The sequence below is a fragment of the Eptesicus fuscus genome, chromosome 21 (assembly GCF_027574615.1).
Source record: "Eptesicus fuscus isolate TK198812 chromosome 21, DD_ASM_mEF_20220401, whole genome shotgun sequence".
NCBI lineage: Eukaryota > Metazoa > Chordata > Mammalia > Chiroptera > Vespertilionidae > Eptesicus > Eptesicus fuscus.
Window position 1 is genome coordinate 21672011 of NC_072493.1, and position 16606 is coordinate 21688616.

At 60.2% G+C, this 16606-nt stretch overlaps 1 protein-coding gene across 1 annotated transcript in view; it reads right to left on the reverse strand.

The window, feature by feature from the left end:
• Positions 1-5657: 5657 nt before the first annotated feature.
• The window catches only part of CHST8 (carbohydrate sulfotransferase 8), a 60106-nt gene continuing 49157 nt past the window's right edge, over positions 5658-16606 (reverse strand). The window contains exons 2-3 of the mRNA XM_054710893.1: positions 7326-7363; positions 5658-6773 (exon numbers count right to left, since the gene is read on the reverse strand). Coding sequence (XP_054566868.1) covers positions 5658-6773; positions 7326-7363 — 1154 coding nt within the window. The remainder of the gene's footprint in view (positions 6774-7325; positions 7364-16606) is intronic.

The following is a 16606-nucleotide window of genomic DNA, read 5'->3' on the forward strand; positions in this document are numbered from 1 at the left end:
GGAAGTCTGACGACCGAGCAGTGCGTGAGTGATGTTCTTGAGGAGGAGACGTGGGGCTGGGGATCCAAGAGGGAGCGGAGGGCTGACCTCGGAAAGGGCAGCGAGGAGACCCGGGGACGGGAGGTGCAGAAGGAGCGTGCCTTTCACACGCAGGGAGGGGCTTTCCGGCCCTCCCCGTGTACTTCACCGCAGTCAGAAACACACCACTCGCTGCGCACCTTGCTGGGGACGTCTGTGCGAGTGTGCGGGTGTGCGTCTCATGAGTGTGCGCATGTGTCTGCACGTATGTTTGTATCTGTATCCGTGGACGTGTCTCTGGGTCTGGATGAGTATTTGTGAGGGTGGGTATGTGTGCATCGGTGTGTGCCTGTGTGTGTGTGGGTGGGGGGGGGGGCATGTCTTGTGTGTCTGTGCCTGTGTCAGCGTGTGCGTATTGTGGCTGAGGTCACAGAAGGCCTATGTCACCCTCATGGAGAGTGGAGGCTGCTGATGGCCCTGTGAGATGTGCGAGCATGAGGTGACCCCGTGGCTGGGAGGAGAGCTCAGGGAGCCCGTGCCTCCTGCAGCGTGGGGAGTGGGCCCGAGGGGTCTGCCCCCTAGGGGTTTGCCATGGGAGAGAGAAGGAAGGAGCAGTGTGCAAGGTGGAAAGGCGGGTCAGGATGCACCCCGGTCTAGCTTGCCGAAGAGGGTGGTGAAGCCAGCACGGGCGATGGCAGCTCCCCACACACCCCTGGGGACACTGTGTCCTCCCTGATAACCAGTCTGTGCCGGGGAGACCTTCCTGGGGCGCTCTGGCTCCCCCTGGGCCCAGGTGAGGGGGAGGGCTGCTGGGTGAGGGCAGGTGGCTTTTCTGGAGCTGGTTCCAGAATGACTTCTGGATTCTGCCCAGAGACAGCTGGAGAGGCACCGGGCGGGTGACCCCGTGGCTGGGAGGGAGAGAGGGTCTCCAGTCACAGTGTCTCCTCCTTGCCGTACACAGTCGGGGTGTTGCTGCCACCTCGTGGGGTGGCCGGGGATACCCAGGCCGCTGCTAAGGAGTGAGGTCTTAGCACCCCCTGGTGGCCAGCGGTGATTCTGCCGGTGGAGGCCTGCTTCCGTCCCCGCCCTCCGTTGGATCGCCCAGATGCCCAGGGGATGAGGCCGTGGGCGGCCACCAGAGGGAGGGGGTCACAGCCCGACTGCTGGGTGGATCCCAGCTCCAGGTGCTATCCTGTGCATCTCTGTCCCCTCGCCTGTGGAGCAGGGCAAGGCAGGCACAGTCAGAGCTGCTGGGAGAGGTCTACCAGGTAGTGCATGGGCGAGGCCAACACAGCACCCACTGTCCTGAGCGCTTGGTTTAGGCTGGTACTCCCTAGGCTCCTCGGTTTGAAATGACTCACTTCTGACCCCTGACCCCTGACCTCTGACCCTTGTCCTAGGCTTCAAGTGTTCTGGGGAGCAGCCCCCAGCTTAACTTTTGAAGTCCCGCCCCCCCCCCCCACACTCCTCCACAGCAGTGGGGGAGGGGCAGAAGCATCTGCTCCTTGGTGGCCCCAGCCCCACCAGAGCCCTGGCCACCCTCTGCTCCTGGCCACCATATCACAGCCGAGACTGTTGTGCAAAGGGCAGGGTGAAGAGTCTGGGAGCAATGTGGGCCTCATCGCTAGGCCAGGCCAGACTAGGCCACCCAGAGGGACCAGAGCTCAGGGCTCTCACTCCCCCTTCCTTTCCCTCCAGCATGGGTGAGTGGGCCATGGAGCCCACTTCTCTAAGAGGGCAGCCATGGCCACCTCCCTCCCTCCTCTCCCCACACTAGGGCAAGCCCACAGCTCCCCAAGGGTGCCAGTTTATTCCTCATCCAGGTCATTGTACCCATCAACACAGGGTCCCCAACATGAGGACAGATCATTTCAGCCCTGCTCAGCCCCAGACTGCCTGCCCCCAGCTCCTGGGAACCTTCCTGGTCCATTCCTGTGCCCATGGGTCAGACGAAGCTCCCTGTGCCCAGCTCCGGGTCCTGCTGCACTGGGTGGAGTGGGGAGGAGACACCAGGAGGAAAGCCCCTTGATGAGCCACAGGTGCCCCCAGAGATGATAAGCTAAGGATGGGGGGCGGGGAGAGGGAGAGGAGACGGCCTGCCAGCCCCAGGCCTCTCCTGAGGCTCCAGTGCCCCACTCCCCAGCCAGGGGGCACAACTCCAAGGTTGAAATTGGCACATGGGAGGGGAGGGGGTGCTGAAGGACTGTCCTTCCATCCACTGCCTGCCTACCTCTGTCCTGGGCCCCTCCCTGTGTGGGAGGCCAAGCCCACACAGTGGGGAGGAGGAGGGTTTGGCTGTGTCTTGGAGGCCCAAGGCGCCTGAATGCCACACCTGACTACCGGGGGGATCTCAAATCTCACCTCCCCAGAGGACTTCAGGTCTCCTACAGCTCCCAGGCGCCAGGAGGACCCTAGTCTGTCCTCTTCGTCACTCAGAGAGCAAGGCTCAGGTCTGAGGAGGACGGAGCTGCTCTGAGGCAAAGGCCCGGCAGGGACTCCACTGTGGGCTGCGCCAGAGAGGCAGGGGGAGGGCACTGGGGGTTCAGTGGTTACTTTCCCTCCGTGGTCGGCCGCTTGACCTCTGGGAGGACCCTGACCCAGACAGCCCTCCCTCCAGACTGTACCCACGAAGTGGGAAGCAGATGAAATAGGGCAGGGATGGGCGGCACAAGATGGCCCCAGAGAGGAGGGGGAGGACGGTCCAAGTCCCCCCCAACCCTGACACATTATACAGGCTCACACACATACACACTCCCTCACCCCAGACAGATACCCATAGGACAGACACTTACCACACCGAACCCGAACCCTCCCACACATACACACAGAGAGACTCACATGCTCAACCCCACACCCAGACACTTACACAGACACACACACACATACCCTCACAGACACACCCACACAGACATACAGGTGCACGCACAGAGACACATGCATGGAGACACAGACACACAGACATATATTTAGACTCACATACTCACCCATCCACTCTTCTAGCCCAGATACCCACAAAACACACACCACACACACTTTCCTGTATTGGTAGTTAGCTCCACTGCCCCCGAGCCCTAGGGCTATACAAGGCTTGAGGCTGGGGTTAGAGGCTGGAGTTGGGTCCAAAACCACCTCAGTGGATTCAGGGTGAGGTCTCAGGACTGGGCCTCTGGCGGTCATGCTGGGAGCCAGGACTGTGTCCCCTGTTATCACCCAGAAGGAAACCCCCCTGTTTGATGGATGTGTTGTGTGTGTACATCTGCCCAACGCAGGTCTGGTTGTCTCTGAGAGATGACACAAGCAAAGATGTCTTTTCCTACCCCCCGACACACACACACACACACACACGCACACACACACTCACACGCGCACACACACACACACTCACACACTCACACACGCTCACACTGTGGGAGGATGGTCTCAGGGCAATCCTGGTTGTCTCTAACTGGCTGTCTGCAGACAGCCCAACTGGGCTTCTAGGTGTCCCCGCGCTGAGCTGATGGCCAGTGACACTGCCTCAGGCTTGGCCAATGCATCCGTGACCAGAGACGCTGTTTCTGCATCGTGAATTCTGTCTGACTTTGTGGGCACACAGCCCGGGGGCAGCTGTTTCTGGGCCATCGTTAGCCCTCCCCGCCTCCTCTTACACTGCTCCGGCCCTGGCCAAGGTGCTGGTGGCTCAGTCTCTTGGGCTCTCGGCATCTACCCTCAGGTCCTGACCACAGCCTCCTCCCTGGCACTCTGGGTTCCTTCTGTCAGATGGCCCAGGCCCGTGGTCGGCAAACCGCGGCTCGCGAGCCACAGGCGGCTCTTTGGCCCCTTGAGTGTGGCTCTTCCACAAAATACCACGGCCTGGGCGAGTCTATTTTGAAGAAGTGGCGTTAGAAGAAGTTTAAGTTTAAAAAACTTGGCTCTCAAAAGAAATTTCAATCGTTGTGCTGTTGATATTTGGCTCTGTTGACTAATGCGTTTGCCGACCACTGGCCCAGGCCATTCCAGCTGGAACCGGAGGGGAAGCCTCACCCTGCTCAGGGTTCTTGGACGCATGTGGCCTGAACAGGCAGGTGGCAGCCTCAGCTCCTTGTTCTGCCTTTATAAGTTTCCAGGGCCCATGTTGGAGGCAGAAAGGCAGATGGAGGAGCTCATACCAATGTGAGCCTTGCAATCCAGGGTGGGATCCAGCAGGGTGTCCATGGGGACCTCAGGGTCTCCTTCTTAGGGTCCAGCAGCATCTCCCCTAGCCAGTGGGAAGAGATTGAGAGCAGACTCCTGGGGAGATCCACAGAGACCACAGGGGGACCAAGAAGGGCGAGCAGCATACTCCTGAGAGACAGAAATGAGACCCAAAGGTAGGCAGACAGACAGACAGACCCACAGATGCATAGAAATAGTCAGGCAGCACTTCCCATTACAAACAAGACCCAAAGCAGCCACATGCACACCCAACTCAAAGAGCTCCAGCAAACACTTTCTCCAAGAATCACCCTGGCTCTTGACAAGTTCAGAACCATTCCTGTGTGTGAAAACATATGCTTTTGGGTATGTTTTCTCTGTAGCCTCTCCTCCCCCTTCCCCAGACCTGGTTCACCCAGGGGAGGACGATCCTGGCCACTTTGAGGTGGTCTTGTTAGGTGAATGGAGCCAGGGATCAAGGCCAGGGTCAAGGTCTGCCCATGGCAGCTTTGGTCCAAAGCTCTGCTTAGCCCAGAGGTTCGGAAAGCCAGGGATGGCATTACTCCCTGCCCGGCAATGCCACACCCACCGGGACCCACGTGCACTGCAACAAGCCCAGTGGCAGCCCCGAACGGCAGCTTGCCCAAAGAGCTCGTCACTGCCCTGGCGGTCCTCAGGGGGCCCCCACAAAGTGCACCGACAAGAAGAGACAGTGGGCCTCCGTGGGGACAGGTCTATCATTTTACAGACGAGGGCGCTGGTACTGAGCCAGGAGGACCCAGTTAACCGAGTGCTGGCCTCGGAGGCCTGCGTGTGAGGAGCTGGCCATGAATGGAAGCTGCTGCGAGCGGCTCCTGTCACACACACACACACAGGCCACTCCTGCCCTGGACTTCCGTGCAACCGGGCCTGCGGGCGCGTGGCTCTGGCTGCTCTGAGGAGGGGGGAAGAGCCCCCCGACAGCCCCGGGAAGGGGCTCGCGCTCCCACGCCAACGCACAGAGCGTAGACACTGCTGCTCTGGAAACCGTGTGCTTTATTTGGAACCTCCTCCTGGGTCATAGAAAAGCTGCAAACCATGTGGTTTGGTACAAGGCAATGGCGAAGGGACTGCGGGAGATCCCTTACCACCGGGCCCCTCATCCTCGGGCCTCAGGCTTCCTGGTCATCCTGACTCCTGGCGGAGCTGGGTGCGGGCAGCTGGGACTCCTGGGTGTCCAGCTCGCACCGCCCCCCACATCTTCCTCAGCCAAGAAGGAAGGAACTGGCTATGAGACTTGGGGGCCAGGGTCCTCACCCAAAGCCTGGGCCTCTGTCCCCCACCAGGGCCTGCAGCAGCCACAGCTTCTCACGTCCTCGGGAGGCCCAGTTGTTCTGGGTACATCGCGGCACCTGGCTCAGGAACCATGCCCCTCGGACAGGTAGGTGAGTGGTGGGCAGGGTGCCCCCGGGCAAGCCGCCAGGCCCTCAGTACAGGTCAGCGAAGGGCTTGGAGTAGTTGAACATCAGGTAGTCCATGTAGTAGAAGTCGTAGGCGCGCTGCCGCTGCGGGGCCGAGAGCTGCGCGAAGTACCGGCGGGTGATCCCCGCCGTGGTCCGCGCCTCCTGCGCGTGCCGGTCCTTGAACCGGGGGAAGGTCAGGTTGCGCGGCGCGCGGATGAGGCTCAGGAAGAAGTTGGCGTCGTCCTCCATGCTCTCAAACTTGCCCACGAAGTCGTAGTCGACGAGGCAGGGGCTGCAGAGCCTGCTGACGTGGTCCCAGTGGATGTCCATGCCCACCGGCCGGTGCACGTCCAGCAGGTACTGGACGAACTCGGGGAAGCGCACGCCGGAGCCCGTCCGCAGGGCTTCCCCGGAGGCGTTGGCCCGGTACCGGGCCAGGATGGCCTTGCCGAAGACGGGGTGGTAGTAGCTGTTGGGGTGCTCGAACTTGTCGCGGAAGGCGGAGACCAGGCGCTCGAAGGGCTCGCGGACGAAGAGCATCTTGGTGTAGGTGCGGAGGCGGTGCAGGATGCCCCGGCGGTCGAAGGCGTCCAGCCGCTTGAGGGCGCCGCCGTAGTGCACGGTGTTGTGCTGCAGGTCGGCGGTGGACGAGGCCAGCCCCGCCAGCACCATGAGCACCCGCTTCCAGTTGGAGCAGCCCGCTTTGGGGACCTCGCAGTACAGCACGCGGTGCCGGTCCTCCACGAAGATGCGGGACACGTGGCGGGGCGTGACCGCCCTGCGGCTGCTGCTGGCGCGGTACTTGGCGCACGCCTCCCCCATCACCCGCTTGCGCTCCTGCTGCCTCTGGTGCAGGCTGACCCAGCGGCCGTCCGGGGCCCGCGGGGCCGGCCGGACAGCGGAGCCGGCCGAGCTGTTGGCCGGGATGGCCGCCGCCGCCGCCGCCGCGGGCATTTTCTTGATCAGCAGCCGGCGGCGGCGCTGCCGGGGCCGCAGACGGGCCCCCGCGTTCGGGTGGCCTTGAGGTGGGTCGGGCACCAGGAGGCGGAGGCCTCTGGGCGCCCGGCTGGACACGTCCCTGGCGACCCTCTCGGTGGGTGCCTTAAAAACGCCATCCTGGGAACTGCCCGGCGGGAGGTCCTGCAGCAAGAAGAGAACTGGTTACCAGGGTGGACAGGACAGCTGGGCCCTGAGGGTCACCCAGGCCGGCCCTCGCCATGCCCAGCCCCCGCCCGCTCTGTGACAGGGGCGTGTCTAAGATGAGGGAGAGGGAGATAGCTGACCCTGCAGGATGTGACCTCTCTGGTCGGAGCTCCCGCCCAGCCCTGTGGCCCCTGCGGCCCCTGCGGTCCTCCTCTCAGCTGGCCGTGGCCTGAGGTGCAAGTGTCATTTTGGCCACCAGATGGCGCAGGCCTCCCAGGAACCCGGCCTAGCGAGGCGGGAGGGGCTGGGGGGCGGGTGGCTGAAGGAGGCCGGCTCAGATTTACTGAGTCAATTAGCACACTCCACAGCTGCCATCCAATGGGAAAGGGAAATTCATGGCCCAAAGCCCCGGGCTTTGTTCCCAGGGCTCCCGGGAAGGACCGGACACATTTTTCTTTCCAAGAATGGGTTTCCTGTGAGCTCCAAATTTCCTCCCGGCCCTCGCCAACTTTCCCCAGGCAGCCTGTGCCGAGATTTATCAGAACTCACGTCGCGCGGCTGCTGTAGCCTGATGTTGAACTTGACTCCTGAAAAGCAAGCAGAGAGCACAGTGTTAGCGGGTGGAAGAACCACGTGGTTCCCAGGGACCTGCTTATGGGCTCCTGACTGTGGGTGCCCCGAAGGGAGGGCACGTGGGGTAGGCTCCATAAACAGGCAGTGCAGGGGGGATGCAGGAGAGGCCCCTCTCCCCTAGCCACATGGAAAATGGGGGCGCAGGGAAGACTTGGTCCCCCTGGCTGCCACCTCCTAATGTGGCCTGGGAGGTCTGGACAAGCGCCCTGCCCAAGCGTGCCGCACACCTGCCCAGTGGAGCATCCAGAAACCTCACAGCCCACTTCCCCCCTCACCCTGTCCCCACATCGGAGGGGAAAGGACCCCTCAGAAAGGCCGTCCATGTCCTATGCCCTGCTGGCTCTGCCCGGCTGTAGTCCACGTGGACGTTCCGTACTTGGAATACGACACACCTGCACCCACAGCTTTGCACACACCTGGCCCGGGACTGGAACACACTAGTTCTCCTTGGACTGGGGTCTCCCCGCTTCCCTCTGGGAAGTCCCCTAACTGAGCCATCCACTTTGCGATGTTGGCCTCGCAGCTGGCCCTGGGGCCCTGGGGGTGAGCTGACCACATACTGCTCTCCTCCAAAGGGCCGAGCAGCGCCCAGGCACAGTGTCCAGCAAGCACTCACTGGTGGCTGGGGGAGGTGGAGGGAGAGCAGCGTATCACTGGCCACACTCCAGGTGTCCCCTCTGCTCACCAGGGAGGCCCTTTGCCTGGGCTGAGGCTGGGCTCACCCAGGATAACAAGCACTGGGGAGGCGAGCCTTTGGCCGGAGGAGACGATTCTGCCTCGTAGCAGGCCTGGTCTGTTTTGGGGAATGTCCCAGAAGGACAAGAGGACTCCTTCGGGGGAACTTATTTAGGAGTCTGGGTTTCCTTCGCCCATCCCTGCTGGCCAGGGAGACTTCAGCGGCCCCTCCCGCTCCGAGGCTTTGCCAGGGCCAGTCACAGTCAGAACCACCTCCCCTCACACACGTGGGCCGAGTCTGGCGGCTGCCTGGGGTGGGTGCTCTGGAGGCCCAGCACTTCCCCTGCGTCTCTGAGGACTTCGCAGAGGTCCAGTGGCGGGAGCCCAGCTAGTGAGAGGACGTCCAGGTCCTCTGTCCCTGACCCCCCAAACTGCACTCGCGTCTCTGAGGTTGCTGTACAGGTTCAGCCACTGCAATGGCCATGGCCTCCTACTGGTCAGGCTGAGGATGTGCCCACGTGTCTCCTTCACTTATCAGCAATTGGGGGTACCCGAGGTCACCCTGGACGGAAAGCCGGACATCCTTAAGCCTGCTGGGGCCTTTCTCAAGTCCCAAGAGCGGTGGGAACGAAGGCAGAACATGGCACGTTGCATCCTTCTTCTGCTGCAGTATTTTTCTTTGATCCCTTTGGGCTCAGAACAGGGGCGTGCCCTTCCCTGGGCAAAGGGCAGAGCGTCCGCCTTCCTGAGCATTGCCAAGGCTATGTGCGTAAGTGTGTGGAGGTGGGCGAGCTCTGCAACAGGCCTTCCGGACTCTTCCACGAGGCTGGGGAGCAAGCAGCTCCAGGCAGAAGTGGTTGCACCCCTGAGGGTACGGGGTATGATCAGGGAGTGCCTGACTGAGATGGGAGCCTTTAGAACCGAGCCCCTTGCCAGGGGCCCCTTCTCAGCCCAGATCCTGCTTCCCTTGGCTGCCCCCTTCACCCTCCTCGTGGCAGCCACCCCCAGCGTGAGCTTCCCGGGCTCAGTTTTTCTGGCACACGCTGCTTCTTCTGGCAGCCGATGATCACAGAGCCCTTCTCCAGAAGGGGCCCGCCGCACACCCAGTTCCCCTCCACACTGCCAGGTTTCCTTAATTATTTTCTTCTGGTGATGGCAGCTGGCTCTGCTAAACCACCTCTCCTGCTCAGTTTCAGACACAGGAATTTACTCTGCTTGTCAGCCCTGTCAACTTGTCAAGGTACGATGGCGCTTATTTATGTTCCTTTTCTGGAGCAAATGAGTCATGCCAGGCTTGGCCAAGAGTGGGGCTGAGGAGCCACCGACAAAAGGCATCCTGCCAGCTGGTGGACTCGATGACAACGTGTTTATTGAGGTTGCAGCCCCCTACGGCCGTGACCTCCCACCTGCACTGTCCCCACAGCCCGGAGGGAGGTGGGCTGTGGGGCCTGTCCCATTTTATCTGTGCAGACTGGACAGGTGTGTCCAAGCCTGGCCCACTCGGAGGCTGGTAGGGCCAGAGCCCTGGGCATGGGCTGGAGAAAAAGTTCTAGCCGGACAGAGCCTAGCTCTGGGCGAGTCTCCGGACCTTTGGCCACTTTTGTTTGACAAAGCCCACCTGGCTGCAATTGCCTCCTTTGTAAAGAAAAACTGTCTGTGGAAAAGCCAACAACAGGTCCTCGGGGAGACTGTATGTGCCACAAGCTCTATGCTCCGAACCCTTCGACTCAGGGCAACGTGCTGGACAAAGACTGGCCCTTTGGGATAAAGTGGCCCCTTTGGAATAAAGGCAGAATTTTAACAAAGGACATGTAATGGGCTCTCCCCTAGCAGAGGCCCCATGCTCCTTCCCCAGGGAGGACCTGCTCTTCCACGCACCGATTGCATAAAGGCTGAAGCAAAGACCACCCAGCTCTCCACGAGGGAAGGCCAGGACCTTGGGCATCTTGACACTGGGGTCTGCATATCCCCCAGGGGGCTGCACTTCAGCACCCCGGACAGCTACATGGAGAGAGAGCCCACAAGGAAGGAACAGTATTGTCACCAAGAGCCAGCAGAATTGGTGCCAGGGGGGACTTACGGAACGGGGGTGGGGGGGGGACGGACCCCAATATAATCACGATCAGCACCCCCCCAAGCCCCCAAATAAGCATGCAATCCAGGTATAAAACTGGGTTTTCTGAGCAACACAAGCCGTGACCCTTCGCCCCCTTGTCCACCCAATGCCAATGCTGCCACGCTCATTTCCCATCCCCCCCCCACCTCCACCCTAGGACAGGGGAATCCGAAGGCCAGTCATGTATACCCCACTTGCAATATCTGAGTTACCCGTCCCCTCTTTTCAACATAACAGTAACAATCCCCCTGCACTTTGGCAAAAAATAAACAACCACTTTCTCTTTCTGGATAGATGACACACGTGGAGCAGTTAGAATACGCACAATACAATAAGAGTTAGCATCGGTGAGAGCAAACAAGGTGTGAGTTATGGGGACTGTCAAGTGCTTCCACATGGTGAACTCTTCTCGGGTTTTCTTCCGAGGGTTTGGCTGAAAAGCTTCCTGGTTACCTGCCGAGGGGAGGCACGGGCTGACGAGGGTGTGCAGAGCCAGTGCTTGGAATTAGACGGTGCAGCCTGAGCCTGGAGCAGAGCTGGGAGAGGGCCTCACTGGCAGGTGAGCAGTGGGAGAGGAGGGTCCCTTGCGCTGCGCGTCACAGGAGGGAGGGCTCGCTGGGTTCAACTCAAAAACTCCAACTCCTTGGTGCCAGTTTGTGTAGACACGTGACACGGACAGGGGTCAAAACAGGGCCCGAGTGCCTAGAAAGGGCTCGACGTGTCTCTGGAGCCCTGGAACCTGTTTAAGGGGGAATGACTGCTATTCTGGTTGCTCAAATCCCAGCTCCAGGCCCTGGCAGGCCATGGGGAGAGGGTCCTGCCACTCTGAACACTGTGGCCTGGGGAAAGGCAGGGCCATCCTGGGGAGCCAGGCCCACAGGGAGGGACAGAGAGGGGAGAACTGAAGGCCCAGGAGGCGCACCTGGGTGTGGGTGTCAGTCTGAATCCCTGCCCTGGGCGGAATTCCAGACTCGTGCTCCTTGGATCCCTGGGGTTTCCTGGACCGAGCTGCGTTTCCCTGGCTCCTGTTCCATGTCCACATCTTCTCAGACGTGAGCCCGTGTGGCCACACCCACTTGAGAGCACACTCACCTGTCCACTTAGGCTGCCCATCAGGCCAGGAAGCTTCAGGAGTTTCAGGCTGGCCTGAGCCGGGGGAGACACGTGTAAGTCAGGCACCCACTGCGTCTTGGCGCCCCCGTGTGTGAGATCCCGAGTCCAAGCTTCGGTCCTGCCCCAGATGCCCTGGCAGTTGGTGGGATGAAGGCTGTTGCCGTGCTCTGCACCGCCCACATGCCAGTCAGAGAGCGGCAGCTCCTGTGCCTAATGTGCGTGCCACAGAAAGGCCTCCTGCACAGCGGGTCCGCGGAGGGGACATACAGCAGGGGTGAGCCACAAGGTGCGATGCAGGGGTGCTGGCAGGAGAAAGCGCAGCCAGGGTGGGTGGGCTGCCCACAGGCGTCAGGGGGGAAAGCCTGAGGGAACCGCCAGGCCCACTCCGTAGGAAGTACGGAAGGTTTCTGAATAATGGACTGGATTAGTCAGGTCCTCCAGAGAAACAACCAGTAGGATATATACATGGAAGGGTATGTAGTTTAAGGAATCGGTTCATGCAATTAGGAGGTTTGCAAGTCCAACATCTGCAGGGCAGGCCGAGGCTGGAGACCCAGGGAAGAGCTGATGCTACAGCTTGAGTCTGGGGACAGGATGGAGGCAGAATTCTTTCTCCCTTGACGACCCCAGTCCTTTCTCCAAAGGCCTTCAAATGATTGAATGAGGCTCACCCACATGATGGAGGGTCATCTGCTTTACTCAAAGGCTACTGAGTGAAATGTTAATCACACCTAAAAAAAAATACCTTCCCAGCAACATCTGTATTGGTGTTTAACCAAACATCTGGCACCATGGCTTAGTTAACACATACAAATAACCATCACAGGGGTGTATTAGTTTCCTGCTCTTAAGAAACTCCCACAAAACTGGCAGCTTAAAAGAACAAAAACGTATTCTCTCTGGAGGCCAGGTGTCTGAAGTCAAGACGTCAGCAGGCCTCTCCCTCTGAAGCCCCTTCTAGCTTCTGGCAGCCCCAGATGTTCCTGGGTTTGCGGCAATTTAAGTCCCACTTCACATGGTTGTCTTCCCCAGTGACCTCATCTTAACTTGATGACATCTGCAAAGACCCCATAAGGTCACATTCACAGGTACCAGGGGTTGGGACTTCAATGGGGACACAATTCAACTCATGACAGGGGAAATGTGACCTCAGGGGCTTTACGAGCGCTCAGCGCTGGAGGAAGTGAGGAACATTTCCCCTGCTGGGTTGGTTCGGCTCATCAGGAACAAGATTGTGTTAGTTCTCCATGTTCCTGGGGGAGGGACCGTGTCAGTCCATCTGTGTCAGACAGGGCCTGGCACAATGCCTGGCACACAGCAGGAGCTCAACAAATGCTTGTAGAAGAGCCACTGCTGCCTGGACTGGGAGCTGGCCCTGGAGGTGGGGATGGGCATTGGGCTCCTCCCTGCAGAAGCCCACCAACCTGGGCAGTGACGTCTCCAGCTCAGCCTGGCAGCCTGGGAAGGGTCTGCATGTCTGGGTGGCAGCTGCCAACCAAGTAGCTGGATGCAGACAGGAGCTGCCCTGGCTGAAGGTCCGTCCACCCCACCCAGACTGTGTGAGGTCTGTGGGGTCAGAACTCTGACACACCCAGCTGGTGGCCCCACTGCCATCTGTGGGGCACAGGCCAGAGCCTGCTCCTGGTGCCTGGGGCCTCGAAGTGGCCACACCTCCTCTGGCTCTTTCTTCTCCCAGCAGTTCAGGCTGTGCCCTTTGGAGGGGCACCCCCGCCCAACATCAGCCTCTGCCTCATTGTAAGCAGCTCCCTTCATCTGGGCAGATTGTTAATTTATGCAGATTAGATGCAAAACTAAAGTTTAAACACACTCAGCAATTAGAGGGCAGCCTGGACTCAAAGCACAGAATTCAGACGGAAGAAGCCTCACCAAAGGGCCTTAAATTCTCACTTGTGTTCACAGGAAAATACAACTCATTAAATCCTTTGCTAGGGCCTCAGTCACAGCCTGGAGACCAGACTCAGCTACCGCCTGCCCACCTCTGCTGCCCAGGGTGCAGGGCAGGGAGATGGTGTTCGGGCAGTGCGGCTGCCCTGGACAAAGGTGCCAGCTGCTCCTGGAACCCGAAGGTGGCTCCGTGGACCTTGGGGAAGGCAGGACCTTGGTCAGGTCAGACCCTCTCCTCTTGCCTCAGCCTCTGCGGATGGGCTTCCCCCAGTTGCTCTGAGAAAACTGAACTCATGGAGGCTTTTGGCCTCTCCCTTTGCCTGGAGACTCCATCGCTTTTAACAAGGGGTCCATAGTTTTTAAACAAGTGGGGAGAAAGAGAGAGAGAGAGAGAGAGAGACAGACAGACAGACACTTGGGCAAATCCCTTGACTGCACCGAACCTTAGTTTCCTCATCTATAAAATAGGATAAAAAATACCCATCCTACAGGTCCGCAAATATGCAAATGAAACGATGCACAGTGCTGGCACAGGGAGGGCCCTCGGATGGAAGCTACCAGGTCACCTAAACCCTGGCCACCTTCGGAGCAGCTGAGATTCCCTGAGCCACCTCCTCACCAGCGCAGTGTGGGAGGGACGGGGGAATCTTGCCGTTCCGGCTGACGTGCCCCTGACAGCTCTGACCGCTCCTTGTTTTGTTTAGCGATTCCATTCCCTCACCTCCGTGATTAGGATCCACGATTCAACTGGGTAGTTCCCTGTCAGCTCAGCCTGGACTGCGAGTCCCCTTGGAGCCGTCAGAGTGGAGCCTTGGCGCTGCCTGTCAGTCAACCAGCCAGCCAGTTAGCTGCTCTTCGAACCCGACAGCTGTCCTGCCACTCCCCACCCACTCATCTGCCCATCACATGCTGGGGGCGGGGTGTCCCTGAGCATCCTCCACGTGCACACCTGTCCACAAGGGAGGGTCCTCAGTTCCGGCTGTGAAGCTGTCCTCTGTTAGAAGCTGGGGGGACTCCCACCATGTTCGGTGTGTGGCCCCAGCACACGTGTGCCATGCATTGCAGCCCACATGTGCACGCTGCATGGAGCAGGGCCCATGCCAAGGGGATGAGTCCCACCGCCTCTCTGTGCCACCCGTGTGCACGCTTCCAGCTGTTGCTGTGGCGTGTGCTGGGTGCGTTCATGTCCGTGGGCGGTTTCTGAGAGTACGTGGCACATGGCTTCCAGAAGGTCGTGCCTTTTCTTCCCTTTGTATATTCTTTCACGCACGTGGGCCTGGAAGGATAGGCAGGAGCTAGTGAATGCGGCTGCAGAGAGCAAGCGCTCCCTCACCAGCAAGGCCGCCGTGCCCCTGCAGCCCTGTCTCTCCCCTGGCGGCCCCACCTCTGCTTCCCTCCGGCACCTTGGCAGCAAGGATATCAGGGGGCAGAACAATTGAACGTCCTACACCACTTGCCCATTCACTCCTGAGTACCCGTGTGTGCCAGGCAGTGTCTTAGCCACTGGTGATGGTGCCTTGGCCACAGATGAGACAGTCATGGTCCCTGCCCTTGTGGAGTTTAGTCCAGCAAGGACGTGAGCCTTGGCGCTGCCTGTCAGTCAACCAGCCAGCCAGTTAACTGCTCTTCGAACCCAACAGCTGTCCTGCCACCCCCCACCCACTCATCTGCCCATCACATGCTGGGGGCGGGGTGTCCCTGAGCATCCTCCATGTGCACACCTGTCCACAAGGGAGGGTCCTCAGTTCCGGCTGTGAAGCTGTGAACAGCGATTCCAAGTCAGTGGCAGCAACGGAGGACAGGGCCGGCAGCGTGTGACGGGGGATGTCCGCAAGCCCCGGCATCAGGTGAGGGCTCCCGAAGGGGGAGACAATTCCTTGGCACCTGACAGTGACGATGGCCTTCTTGGCAGAGCTTGGCGGCCTTGCACCAGGAGTGCAGGGCTCCTGGGATGAAGGGATGTAGAGTCTGAAGGGTCAAGAAATGGCAGGGCCACAGGGGCCAGCATGCTAAGAGCTTTGTGGTCCTGGAAAAGGCATAAATCTTATCCCCTAAGCTCCAAGGGCGCCTCCAAGGGCTCTAAGCAGGGAGTTATTTTGAGTTTAAGCCCCATTCTGAGATGAAGAACTGGAGACAGAAGCAGACGCCGGGTCCGTGCACGCTGCGTGGTCCGGGCAGGACGTGCAAGGCCTGGGCTCCGGGGCTGATGGCAGGAGGTGGAGGAGGACATGGCGAATGCTTCAGGACGACTAGCTGGCAGGGTGGTGTGCTGGCAAGTGTTCACCAGCTGGCTCCCTGGGTGATGGGCTAATGGGCAGTGTGTGCGGATTCCTGTGGTGGATGCTCCCATCACGGCAGATTTCAGGCTGCTCCTGTGAACGGGGCGTTGGCCCTGTGGGCTGGAACTAGCCAGCTCCTGGCGCACGGCATCGGCGGTCCGGGGCTGCCACGAGCAGCACTGGGAGACTCTGGTTTCGACTGGAACGGTGGGAGGGCACTGGTGCCATGTCCTGCAAAGCAGGGCAGACCTGGCTGAGCAGGAGATGCTGTGGGTCTCCCAAATGTAGACGTCCTGAGGGCAGTCGGAGGGCGGGATGCATTGTGTGCGCAGGAACAAGTCCTACTACGGCCCCGTGGTCCTCCAGTGCCTGTGAGAGCGTGGGACCAGCACTTCCCAGAGGAGCGGGCGCAGAAGTGAGGCAGCCGGCCGACTACCTGAACCCCGGGCAGTGTCCTTCCTGCCTTTGCCCAGAACCTGCAGGGAGTCTAAGGCCGGCTCCGAGCAGCTGTGGCCCGCCACATGGGAGGGGCATAATGACTCCTGTTTGTCTGTCAGCGCACCTAGCGACCGCTCTGCAGCCAGCTCTGTAGGAAGGGGTCTAATTTGGCTTAAATACTGGTGAGTTCCCGCCCGGGGGGGAGGGGTGGGGGAGGGTTACCAGGAAATAAAAATGAGTGAGTCACGCTGGAGGCAGAGTGGCCCCGCCGAAGGGCGGCCTGCTCGCAGGAACAGTGCCAACTGGCCGGCCTGTGACAGGCACTCCTTTCCTGGAAGCGTCAGGCCATCGGGGGCTGCCAGCGGGGCAGCCTCATTACCGAGATGGCCGGGCCACAAGATAATGATCAGCCCAGCTCTGGCCGGGCTTCGGGATGTGCTGTTCCGGCTGCGGCGTCAATTACTGAGCTGGCCTGTGGCTGTCAGATGGTCGCAGCTGCCGCCTGAGACCCTGAAGAGCCACAAAAGCAAATCCGTCCGAGCTGATGCTTTCTTGGCACGCCCCACCCCCAGCCTGCTGCAGGGGCCTCTCTCTCCGGAGGTGGCTCTCCAAGCCCCCGGGGAGCCAGGCCCCTGTGAAGGGCTGCCTAGGGGCTCAGGGGTGGATGCGCT